Source organism: Arachis hypogaea, chromosome 14 (assembly GCF_003086295.3).
Source record: "Arachis hypogaea cultivar Tifrunner chromosome 14, arahy.Tifrunner.gnm2.J5K5, whole genome shotgun sequence".
In the NCBI taxonomy this organism is placed as follows: domain Eukaryota; kingdom Viridiplantae; phylum Streptophyta; class Magnoliopsida; order Fabales; family Fabaceae; genus Arachis; species Arachis hypogaea.
The window spans coordinates 139,210,749-139,223,711 of NC_092049.1; the positions used below are offsets into that span (position 1 = coordinate 139,210,749).

At 33.2% G+C, this 12,963-nt stretch overlaps 2 protein-coding genes across 2 annotated transcripts; one reads left to right on the forward strand and one right to left on the reverse strand.

Annotated features, from left to right (window-relative positions):
* Positions 1–1,180: 1,180 nt before the first annotated feature.
* On the forward strand, positions 1,181–6,037 carry LOC112744627 (tRNA (guanine(26)-N(2))-dimethyltransferase 2). The gene is made up of 12 exons (XM_025794302.3): positions 1,181–1,508; positions 1,902–2,243; positions 2,399–2,486; positions 2,742–2,863; positions 3,077–3,216; positions 3,305–3,377; positions 3,907–3,995; positions 4,137–4,242; positions 4,700–4,912; positions 5,009–5,203; positions 5,282–5,359; positions 5,470–6,037. Exons 1-12 carry the CDS (start codon positions 1,416–1,418, stop codon positions 5,704–5,706), a joined length of 1,776 nt encoding a protein of 591 aa, XP_025650087.1. The 5' UTR covers positions 1,181–1,415; the 3' UTR covers positions 5,707–6,037.
* Positions 6,038–8,069: 2,032 nt separating this feature from the next.
* LOC112744629 (UDP-arabinopyranose mutase 1) lies at positions 8,070–11,207 on the reverse strand. The gene is made up of 4 exons (XM_025794304.2): positions 10,674–11,207; positions 9,943–10,193; positions 9,627–9,795; positions 8,070–8,699 (listed from the first exon to the last, which is right to left on the reverse strand). Exons 1-4 carry the CDS (start codon positions 10,983–10,985, stop codon positions 8,370–8,372), a joined length of 1,062 nt encoding a protein of 353 aa, XP_025650089.1. The 5' UTR covers positions 10,986–11,207; the 3' UTR covers positions 8,070–8,369.
* Between the last annotated feature and the right edge of the window lie 1,756 nt (positions 11,208–12,963).

Genomic DNA, 12,963 nt, shown 5'->3' on the forward strand with positions numbered 1-12,963 from the left:
CTATTGAAAACCCAGTTCTATTATTAAAAGAACCATTAGGAAAATTATTTTCATCGAATTTTCAAATAAGAGAATCTAAAATTAATAGCCCTTTAAGTTTATCTAAGTTAAAGATTAAAGAAGAAAATTCTGAAATAAAAGAATTAACAAAAAAGGTCAAAAAATTAAATGAAACCCTAAACACTAAATTATGACAATAAATAAAGAAGAAATATATGTAACTTATCAAGACAAGAAACAAGAGCTCTTTGAAAGAGAAAATCGTTTGAATTATTTACAGTTTTCTGAAATAAATCAAAGAGCATTTGAAGCTCTAAAAATAATCTATGACCAGATAAAAAGAGAAGTTGAAGAGCTAGAAAAATTAATAGAATATCTAGAAAATAGTGATGAATCGATGATAGAGTTTGCAGAAATTTTAAAATAAATAATGAAGCATAAAAAGATTGAAAAAACCAGAAAATAAAATAAAAAGAAAAAGGGCGGAAAAATTAAAAAGTAAAATAAAAGAGTATAAAAGGGAATTAAATAACCTTCAGATCGAAATTGATGACCTTATAATAAAAAGGATAGAAATAAGAATAAATATAAACAAGTTGGAATTAAATTTAAAAAATTTATAAATGCCTGGAAAACCATATTATGACTTAAAAGAATTAAAACTGTTGAAAGAAAAAATGGAGAATGAAGTCGAAAAATTAAGAAGGTATTTAGAAACAACAGAAAGTGTAGAAATAAAAGAAGTTTTTGAGGATTTGAGAAATTATATTAAAGAAAAAGACAAACAGATAAAAGATTTTATATACAATAATCCATGCAAAAAAGAATATTATAAACTAAAACAAGATTGAAAACTATAAAAATGAAATCACAATATACATCGAGAAATGGTAAAAATTGGTATCAAAGCCAAATTAACGATTAAGAGTAACACTTTCTCTTTAAGTAACACTCTTTAGTGACACGCTTTTTTACCACAAAAGACAAAAATCTGTAAAGATGCATCTTTACAGTAGATGGCACCTTGTTTTTAAAGTATGCTGTATTAACTTAGTATTTAATTATTTACTATTTTGTCAAACATGCTTATTATTTGACTCAATTTTATTGCTTATTATAATTTCAATTAAATACTAAAATAAATTTAAATGTTCACGACATCAAAAAAATATGCATAATAAAAATAAAAAAAAATAAATTAGACAAAACAGATCTCCATTGAATTTGCGGACATTGAGAACTTTGAAAATTAATTAAGATAAACCAATAGGGTTTGCAGTGGCCATTTTTCTTTTCCTTTTTCTTTTTCTGTTTCCAGCGTGCATATAAATATAGACACGATTGAGTTGCAGTTACAGAAGCTCTAACTCTCAGGAAAACCGCTACAGTGTGTTGCTCTTCTTATTCTCTCAGCAATGGCCGATCTCAGTGAATTCAAGATCGTAAAGGAAGGAGAAGCTGAGATTCTCATGCACAAACAGAATGAAGTTTTCTATAACAAAGCCCAGGTCCCAAAAATCTCTCCTTTCTTCTTCTTTGATGCTTCTCCAGGTTCAAAGTTTCATGCTTGTGATGAATTTGCTCTGGGATTTGGATACATTTCTGGGTTGGAGCTTAGGTGTTTGTAGAAATTACCAATAGAAAATGGTCATAGAGCAGAGAAAAACCAAATTTCGGAACTTGGGTAGTTGAGTATTATTGGCAAATGGCAAAGTTGCGTTATTTTGTGGTTATGGATTGTTTAATGTTTGTTTATTGATGTCACAGTTCATTGCATATCATCTGAATTTATCAAGTTTGAATTTTATCTATTTTTGGTGCATTTTATGTGCTTGATTTTTGTTAGAGTGTGTTGGTGGTGATTGGTGAACGCTACTTATCATTCTTATTTATCATATTAGGTTAATAACAGGGATATGTCAATTGCTGTTTTGAGAACTTTTATATCCAAACGTAAGGAAGAACATGAAGCAAATTTGCCCAAGAAAGCTAAAAGAGCTCCAAAAGTATCTGAAAGTGATGCTTCTGAACCTGCCAAGGAGGATGTCCCTCATGCATCTCCACCTGAAGATTGTAGAGATAATGGCGAATGTGAAGATGGGAATGGAATGGCTCTTGATGAACCGTGCAACACAGCAGAGGAGCAAGTCAAGAGCTCTGAAGAATGCAACGGGGAAGGGGAGTCAATGAGTAATGCAGATGGAAAAGTTCAGAGGGAACTGAAGCCACCAAGAGTTCTAGAGGTTATAGATTGTTTTTTAAGTTTGTGTTCCATTTACATAATTCATTTGGTACAGGCATCATCATTTGCCATTGTACATTTAATTGCTATTGGATAATTTCCTCTTCAATGCATTATGGAACTCATGTGTTGTGTTTAATGCGTTTATATATTCAGGCATTGTCTGCTTCTGGATTAAGGGCCCTTAGGTATGCTCGTGAAGTGGAAGGAATTGGTCAGGTGGTTGCTCTGGACAACGATCAAGGTGATTCAAGGATTTTGCATTATAGAAAAAAATTGAAGTCTTAGAATATTCTCTACCAGATTTGTTTTATTTATCGAAAACATGAAAGATCTAGCTTTCTGTGTTGACAGTGCATATATTGTTAGTTTGTCACTTTTGACTTTTTCTGATCTAAACAATTTATTATATTGCCCTTTCCTTTTAAGCGATTACTTATTTGTATGCATCATTAAGCTTATGCTGTTGACAACTAAGTCCGAATTTTTGCTTGAGCAGCTTCTGTTGACGCTTGCAGAAGGAACATCAAATTTAATGGTTCAGTAGCGTGTTCAAAAGTTGAGTCTCATCTCGCTGATGCTCGTGTATATATGCTAACCCACCCCAAAGAGTTCGACGTGGTGAGTAGATGATGTTGTTACATGCCTAGGTTGACCTTTAGACACAAGGAGAAGACTTTTAATTGGTGACCCTTACTGATCCAGATCACCAGTTGTGATTATTAAGAAATGAATGCATGATCTGCTATTCTGTCCCATGCAAGTCATTTTTTATATCCTTTATTACTTTAACTATTTTTCATGGGGTTGATGTGTTCTTTTCTTTTTTTCCAGGTTGATCTTGATCCTTATGGTTCACCTTCCGTGTTCCTGGATTCAGCAGTTCAATCTGTTGCTGATGGAGGTATGCTGATGTGTACAGCAACAGATATGGCAGTGCTCTGTGGGGGAAATGGGGAGGTCTGCTATTCGAAGTAATGTTAATACTTTTATTTGTTGTGATCTTTATTCAACAATAACTTGAGTTGTGGACTGACTTCTTAAAAATGCTATTCATACCAGATATGGTTCGTATCCGCTGAGAGGAAAATATTGCCATGAAATGGCTTTGAGAATCCTTCTCGCTTCCATTGAGGTATGTCTATAATTTATTGTTTAAGTAAGAAGGAATTGAGAGGTGGCTTGATAAAAACTAGTTGAATTTGAGAAATGTAAGATAACAATGATGCTATTCTTTTGCCTTCACTTGGATAGGAACTTTAACATTCACGGAAGGTTCCAGGCAGTAACCCATGATTGCTTGCAAACACATAAGGGTTATACATCATGGAACTTCTGAGGATTAATTATTGTTGTTAGTTATATCAAATTATGGTTTGCTATATATAAAATGAACAGAATAGTTTCCTTTCCTTGTTTCCTTAACTGATGCCCTTAGGAACTTGTTAATAAAACTGAAATTCGTACAGTAACTTAATAGTTTGTTTATGTTAATTAGGGTGTTGTTTTGCTTTAATTTAGAGGCCTAGATGTTTTGTGCCAAGCATACAGCATTAACCAACTAAATAGATTAGCATAATGTGTTGGATTTTATAGCAACTAAATATCTGTAAATTTGTTTATTTAGTATAGGCATATGATCCTTTTCTCTCCATTTTATGCAGAGTCATGCTAATCGTTACAAGAGATACATTGTTCCTGTGCTATCTGTACAGATAGACTTCTATGTTCGCGTTTTTGTTCGCATATATACGTAAATCCTTCTACAACTTTTTTTTTTCTGCTATAATTGTACTGAAAACTTTCTGGAGCCATTTAGAAGTGATGCTTTTACAAGTATAACAGTTCTTCACTGTCTTTGCTGCCTACTGAAATATGAAATTATTGGCTGCAGTTCTGCAAGTGCAATGAAAAACACTCCCCTGAAGCTTTCATATGTTTATCAGTGCACTGGCTGTGATTCTTTCCACCTACAGCCCATTGGGAGGACCATTGCCAAGGTATATACATATCATGGTTTGATCTCTTGCTGATACTTCCAAAGCCTATCAATTAAAAGCATGGCACATGTACCATAGGAAGTACATGTTGCTTGAAAAATGAAATAATTAATCCCGAATCATCACTTCTCTACCGTATCTTTATCAGTGCTGGTCTTTTTGTATGTTAAGTAGACAAGTTCTTCAATGTCTACAGGTTTGATCCATCACTCTTTTGTTCTTGAAATGGTTATTGCTGACACCAATAAATATAAGATAACATTCCTAACTGAAAACTATGAAGATGAACCTTATGTTTTCCTGCATTTACATCTATGTTTATCTCATGTCTTAAAGGTGCCAAACCTCTAGTGTAGGGAGATGTCAGATGTGGTTTATGATGAAACGTATTGCTTTACTATGATTATACTTGCAAAATGCAATGATGTTGAGTAGCCCTTTTCCCCTCATTTTTCAGAATAATAGTGTCAGATATCTGCCTGGCTATGGTCCTGTTGTTCCTCAAGAATGCACTTATTGTGGGAAGAAATTCAATATGGGTGGACCTATATGGTCTGCTCCAATCCATGACCAAGAATGGGTGACTTCTATGCTTGCGGACGTGAAATCAATGAAGAGCAGTTATCCTGCTTATGATCGTATATCTGCGCTGCTTACTACAATATCGGAGGTTTGTCTTTGCACTGTCTGTTCTTTTCATACCAATATACCATTAACTTATCACATGCATTTCGGTTATGCTGATATTAAACAAATGTTATTTCAGGAGTTGCCTGATGTACCCTTGTTTCTAAGTCTGCACAATCTCTGTGCTACACTTAAATGCACTTCTCCATCTGCAGTTATTTTCCGATCTGCGGTGATCAACGCTGGCTACCGCATATCCGGAACACATGTTAATCCACTGGGACTCAAATCAGATGCACCCATGGATGTTATTTGGGATATCATGCGCTGTTGGGTAAGAGTTTATAATGTTTCGTTTCTTTTTCCATCGATAGTCTGTTAGTTACAGTCACTGATTATGTTTCGCGGATAGGTAAAAAATCATCCTGTAAAAGCTCAACCAGCAGATCAAGCAGGAACTGTCATACTTGCAAAGGAACCTGTTCTTCAGGTATATTTTCCATTTCAAGTTTTTCTTCTCATGAAGTTTTTTCCATATAACATTTATACAAGTTATTTACTGAAGCAGACTCTAAAACCTCTATATTGTTTGCCTTATAGGCTAATTTTGCTAGAGCAGTGGCATCTCTTAGCAAGGCACAAGCTAAGAAGGTTGCACGCTTTCTTCCGAATCCCGAAAAGCATTGGGGTCCTAAAGTTAGGGCAGGTCGTCAAATTACTAGTAAGCATGTTTCTCTGTTGGGGGAAGCTGCAATTAATGGAGTTCTCAACCAGGAAGACAATGAAGAATCTAAAACTAAGAAGCAGAAGGTAGAAGAAAATAACATCACAACCTAGCTCAAAAATGGGGTCCTTTATTGGGCTTCATCTTTGTTTACTAATGGAAGCTCATTTGTTGTCACCAAATTTTGTAGAATTTATAGGCAAAGTGAGAGTACATTAGAGAGGTCTAGAGAGTGGTGTTTTTATTTATTTATTTTTTCTTTTTCTTTCTTTCTCTGTTTGTTTCACTCTGCATGACTGCATGATATTGAATTACGTATTGAAAATGGGAAATTGTATTGTAGGATAATGTTTCTCGAGTTTATTTTTGATGCACTGACAATGTAAAACATTTTACACAAAACATTTTACACAGTCATGCAATCTTATCCGTTTTTTTGGATAACTATTCATACAGTCAATGTGCAAAGTAATTATTTTTGCTGATGTGGTGTCACGTAATTAGATGTACGTGTAATTAAAATTAAATTCAATGTTTCTCACTAAATTTGTATTTCTCTTTTTATAAAATATTTTTTCAGATATTAGTTCCTTAAAACTTGTAACACACGTCACCTCTCATTTCTCAATTTTTTTCTCTAAGTCTTGAACCAAGAACCATAAAAGTTGGAACTTCCAGAGGCAGAGAAAGCCAGAAACAGTGAAAAATGTTCCAATAACTTCAATTACTACTAAAATGGAATAATTGGTTTGGACAGTAGAAAGAAAAGAACAAAGTTTCTGATTATCAGAAGATAATGTCTATGAATAAAAACCAAAAATCACGGCTCTGAAGGTGCAATGACAACTTCTAATTGTGGACCATTCTCGTAAACTTCCAACTCCTAGCCAGCTACCAATATATCAAGCAAACTTTTTCGTGTACTTGCTTCATTTTTATTCATCAAGTTGACACATTTTTTTAAACATTGTATAAATTCACACTATTTCAATAGTAAAGATTAAAGACATCTTTCGGTTAAGGAACTACAAAATAAAAGTGAGTACAAATAATATAATTAACGTACGACATGTTTATTTAGTCACGTGAACTATAGACATGTTACTGTTATAAACTCCATGTTATTTTAACTCTAGTGCACAAAAGATATTCTTATCATTGTTCACTCAATTTCCAATTATTACATATGGCTAGGAAGCGGGTAACTCGACCGTTAAAAATTCTGCATTAACATGTGAATATTAGAATATGTTAGAGCAAAGTTGATTAAAAGAAGTTCATATGAATATCAATGCTGGTTGATTTTAGAATGATAAATCACAAGAAACATACACATAAGAATGAATTGAGCCTCAAAAATAGTCTTTGAAATTACATTCGAACCTCAAAATAGTAATTGAAATTAATAGTTATTTACTTTTATCCTCGAACTAATACTTTGGAACTCATACTAGTTCTTAAGGCGCTCTCTGTTCATCAGAACATTGAAAACGATATCGTTTTGTATTTATTAAAAAAAATAAAAAATAAAAAGCACGCTTCCCCTTTTCTTCCAAGTATCCTTTCCCAACCTGAGGTCCTTTCTCTTTTCCTTCTCCTTCTCCTTTTTCAATTTGAAGCTCTTTCCCTTCCCCTTTTCCTTCCTTTTCCCAATCCTTTCCTTTTCCCTTTTCCTCTCCCTTCTCCAACCCGAGACCTCTGCCACTGCCCTCTCACCGGCTTCCCTTCATGATGCCATGCTGCTCGTCCCCCTTTCCAACTTAGTCTTTTCTCTCTGTCTTTTCTCTTGTATGGGTTTTTTTTTTTTCAATTTTTTTTACTGTAACAGATTTTATACTGATTGTATAAGATTTTAAACTTGATAAATAGATTTTGTGGTTTAAATAGAAGGATGACTTTGAATTGAATTTGTTGAAATGGTATATATTGATTAATAATGAGAATATTTAGTTAGTCATCTGTAGAAATTGATGATTGGTTATATATGAAAAAAACAAAATAACCTAATAGAGGAATTAGTTTTAGGATAAAAAAGACAGAGGGAGAGAGAGAGGAGACAAGAGAAGAGGGAGAGCCAGACAAATATAGAGGAGACAAGAGTGTGACAAACTAGGTTGAGGAAGGGGGTTGTGTGGCGCGTCGCTGTACCGTGCCGTGACGGAAGCTGGCGAGAAGCGGCAACAGAAAGAAAGGAAAAGAGAAGGGGAAGAGACTCGGGTTGAACGGAAAGCGCATTAGGGACTAGTATAACTGTACGAGTCCTGGAGTTTAAGTTCGAGAATAAAATTGAGTAATAAATATAAAACGACATCGTTTCAGTGTTCTGATGAACGGAAAGCGTATTAGGAACTAGTATGAGTCTTAGAGTGCAAGTTCGAAGATAAAATTGAGTAACTATTAACTTTAAAATCACTTTAAAACTCGAATGCAACTTCAGAGACTACTTTAAGACTTAACTGACATAACAAAAGAGGAATTTTCTTTTACACTGAAATGAAAACTTCATTCTACTATTGATCTGTAATCAGTAACTAACAACAAGACATAATACAAATACATGAATATCCTTCCTATAACAATTTATTTCGCATGAAACTCAATGTTCTACCCCATCAGACAAAAAATCAAAACAAAGCAATGCCCTATGATTCTAACACTCTTGTACTTTATTGTATCTAAAACTCAAGGAAGGAAGTAACTAAATCAAATTACACCTACCAATGCTTCAAGTTGAACATAACAACATAAATTACACCAACATACATATATAACTGCTTCATGCTTTGCCATTGGCATTTGATTTTGCAGGGGGGTTAAGATCGTCCCAAGCTTCAATCCAAGTGACCATGGCTTCAGCGAGCTTGTCAAAGTAAGGATCAACTTTGGAGAGTTTATCCTTCACTAGCTTTGCTAGCTCAACATAACACTTCTGAACAGTGGTGGCTTCTTTTGAAAGAACAACATTTTGGAAGAATGGAATAATGTCTTCTTGCCAGAATATTCCTTTGTACTCTTTCCTAAGGTTTACAAATGGATTACTTGCCTTGCTGTGATATATATAGGGCAGACCAGTCTTGATTCCTAATCCCAAGTGATCACATATTACCTGAAACAATCATATCATCTTAGTAATTAGGCTCAAAATCATCTTAGTAAGTTTACAAGATGTTTAATCAGTATCTATATACACGTATGCACACATAAATCAGTATAATTTACACACATAAATCATTTCTTACAAAAATTTAACCTTGTGCATAGTCCGGGTGAAAACCGGGTTTGATGTGATATAGACCCGACCCGAAATATATACCGGACTTATTTATTAGATCCGAACTCGGCTCTAGACCCGATGAAACCTATACATTTTCGGGTCACGATTATACCGGGTAAAAACTGGGTGAAAACCAGGCCGTTAAATTACATTACTTTGATACCTTCTTATAAGCTAGCATGTGAAAATATCCAAATTTCTAAAACTCCAACCATTATTTGACATGGTAAAATTCACTTAGAAAAATATAACAAGAACCAATTCTTCTCTAAAATTAAAGCATAACCATAATCAATACTAATATTGTCTAATAACTCCAAATATTTAAATCAATACAAATAACACAATATTATGCATTAGTCTAAAATCTTATGCATTTTAAATATAAAACATTAACTTATAGTCTTATAATAACTAATAATACAAAATATTAAGATTCACAATACTTAAATTCCACATAAAAATAGTCATCATCCATCACTAATAACACAAAATATTAATTGTGTATGATGACCGGGCCACCGGGTCGACTTCGAGTGACCCGAGCCATGACACGGACCCGACCCAAAATAATGACCGAGTTTATTTTTGAGACCCTTATCCAACCCTAGACCCAATGAAATCATACTATAATAGCCCCTAAAGAGTTCGGGGCCGGGCCAAACATTCGAACCGAACCGGATATTCAAATTGGACCGAGTCATGTACACCCCCTACTTACAGAAAAAAAAAAAATACATGAATGATTATATATCTAACCTTGCAGCACCAGCCAGCCCACATGTCGTCGTAGCGACCTATTGGCTGGCCATCACCCATGAGACCAAAGTACATTGCTGGTCCAATAAGGTCACGGTCAAATGCCAAGTTCATTCCACACATTGGAAACAATGTCCCTTTTGGAATCGTCATAATAGCATCCACATACCTTAATCACAATACTCTCACACTTCAGAAATCATAGTAAGAAATTAACACAGAAGGTGTGCGATTCTCAGAATTATAAAACATTCTGCCAATCACACCTTCTTGTGAAATTGAAAGTACTATTAGACTATTAGTACTACATACTAACCTAGTGTTCCTCTCAAGAGGCTTCACAAGCTGAGTTGGTGCATCATAGTCTGGGATGTTAAGCCAAAGTCCATGAGAAACAGCAGTAGGAACTCCTTCTCGAAGACTGAAAGGGTAGCCTCGAACGAAATCTGCACCTTCTCTGTAAGGCTCATACAGAGTGTTGAAGAAGTAAGGTGTTGATGGACACAGAAGGTTCTGTATATGCTGTGCAAGTGCATTAATCTTTGCTCCACTTGGATCAGTTGCAACCTTTAGGATACCAAAGATTGATGAATACACATAAAACAAAACCAATGTGAAAACTGAACAGCAGATGTTTCAATCTTAAATTATGTTACTGTTTTGTTTATTTATTTACACTGGTTAAGGAGATAGAGTAGTGAAAGTGTGAAACACATAAAAGACAAGGATAACAATAATAATATAAGAATAACATTGTAGACAAATTAAGCTTGTCATTACACAACCAATGTCAGAGTTTCAAATCACATGTTACATAGGAACAAAACAGCATACTGTTTCTAACAGCCTGTAAAATCCATAACAAGATATAACAATATTCTAACAAGATCTACAATTCACAAAGTTTAAAAGATATCTTCTAGTTAGTTAGTATGGCAAATAATAGTTAAGATATTGACATGTATTATGTTAGACAGTTCAGTCAAATATATCAAATTATGTAACGATTCTGTCTTTTATGATGATATTGATGAAAGTAGTACTTACAAAGCAATCATCATCAATGGTGTAGATATACTTCTTCTTGGAGACCATGTAACCGAAGCAACGACAAGCAGAATCCTTGAAGGAGATGCAAGAAGCCTTGGGACCCAAGATTCTGTTGATGTCATTGCGGTTATATAGCTCATAGTCGAATCCATCAGGTACCTTAATGGTCTTTGAAGGGTCACCATCTTGAACGATGATGAGATGGTATGGCTGGAAGAACGGCCTCCACATCTCGAGGAAGTCGAGGTTCCTTATGGTTGGAATCACAATGTCAAGTTCATCCTTCAATAACACTCTTGCACTTGTCATTATATATATTATTCACAACTTTATTTCAAAGACAAGAGAGATGAATGAAGAAGCTTGAAGATCTATCAGAAAATGTGTGTCTATATATATATATAGAGAGAGAGAGAGAGGGTGTGTGGCACGTGATGGAGAGTGCGGTGTTTTCGGCACGAGATTAAAGAAACGTGTCTGAATTTTTACGGTAACTCAAATAAACAAAGACTGCTTCAACTTAAAATCCTTGGTGTTAATTCCATTCTTTTCTAACATAAAAAGTATGTTTCGTTTCATGGGACTTGGTCATCAAACTGGTAGTTACAAAATGAACCAACTCATATGAAAGTGATTTATCCCAAACTCGATCGTTGCATTGGCATTTTCTTTTCAATTCAATGTCCACTACTTAAGTCAAGCCATAAAACGCTCCAAATTAAATAGGGTTTAGCATCACACGTGGCACAATATTAGTGGTTTCACTATATTAGTGTAATAATTCTCTTAGAAAGTTAGGCACATCATGATCATATCATATTAGTAGAATATCATGATTAAAAGTACCTGAGATTAATTAAGGAACAATTCTTCGGCCAATTTAATTAATTAGCCTCACCTCTTTGCCCAACTATGTACATACACCCTAGAAGGGATCCAAATCAAGCAAAGTAATTGTGCATATACGATGCATGCATACATATATTGGTAACATGAAAAGGATGCGTATATTTAAAGATGCCTAATTAAGTCGACGAGCAATAAAATAATAATTTTAGACATAGTTGTCAGAATTGAACCGATAATTAAACCGATCAAGTTACTGGATTATTGGTTCAACTAGTGGATTATTGGTTGAATTGATTAACCCGGTCTTATGTAAATAAAAAATAAAAAATAGTCAAAAATTTAAAATTAAAATTTAAAATACATATTTTTACTAACATTTTAAAAATATCCAGTTATTCTAAAATAATATGAAACAAGAATAATAAGTATTCTGTTAATTTTATTCTATCATAAATATTTTATTTTGTTTTTATATTAAAATAATAATTATTTTCAAATTTTAATAATTTATTAATAAATTTATATCTATTATACTATTATATACTATAAGTATTTATTAAAAAATAATATTAATAGATATTATATAATTATAAAAAAAATAAATGAATTTATAATTGTTGTTAATAAAAATATAATTAATTTAAAAATAAGTGAGTTTATAATTAAAATTAAAATAAATTAAATAGAAGTAAATTATTTGATAAAAATATATATATATATATATATATATATATATATATATATATATTTGTAAATGTATTAATTAAAATTGTAATAGCCTGATTGTTATGACTTGCTCTTTTTTCATTGAGAACAGGTGTTCAAAACCCACTCCACTCATTTTGACAAATTTTAATTTTTAGCGGTTCGGTTGAATTGGTTTTATTAAATTTGACCGGTTTTCACCGATTCACTTCGGATTTGATCGATTCATACCGATTCTCTATTTTGTTCGATTTATTTAGCGGACTGAATCGATTTAGGATCCGATTTATTGGTTTTTCAGTCAAACTAGCCAGTTCGGTCCGGTTTTAACAACACTAATTTTAGAAAATTAGATATGTAGTCACAAATACACGTTATTGTCGCTACTTTTATTCTCAAAATAGTTAAATGAATTCCATGCATTGATATTCCTTATGTGAATTGCTTGAGATCCAATTAAAGATGGTTCATATGTAACCAATATATAGCATACCAATGCTAATTAAAACCATGGATGCATAAAGAATGAAATCTAAAGTAGCTTGTAATAAAAGTAAGTAAGCAAGAATAATGAATCTATGGGCATTGATTGTTGTTGAATGTGTTGACCAAGTGCCAGAGAGTACATGCACACTTATGAGCTAGTTACCTATCCTAAACTACGTTATTGAATATGTAAAATAATGTAATTCTGATATTTATAAAATATAATTATTTATGTACATATTTTTAT

Excerpts from the sequence above, each read along its gene's own strand:
- LOC112744627 (XM_025794302.3), top strand. The coding sequence starts at position 1,416 with ATGGCCGATCTCAGTGAATTCAAGATCGTAAAGGAAGGAGAAGCTGAG. Across the intron at positions 3,378-3,906 it reads TCCTTCTCGCTTCCATTGAG|AGTCATGCTAATCGTTACAA; the intron begins GTATGTCTATAA and ends CATTTTATGCAG. Across the intron at positions 5,204-5,281 it reads GGGATATCATGCGCTGTTGG|GTAAAAAATCATCCTGTAAA; the intron begins GTAAGAGTTTAT and ends TTTCGCGGATAG.
- LOC112744629 (XM_025794304.2), bottom strand. The coding sequence starts at position 10,985 with ATGACAAGTGCAAGAGTGTTATTGAAGGATGAACTTGACATTGTGATT. Across the intron at positions 10,194-10,673 it reads CCATTGATGATGATTGCTTT|GTTGCAACTGATCCAAGTGG; the intron begins GTAAGTACTACT and ends GGTATCCTAAAG. Across the intron at positions 8,700-9,626 it reads GGGCTGGCTGGTGCTGCAAG|GTAATATGTGATCACTTGGG; the intron begins GTTAGATATATA and ends TGATTGTTTCAG.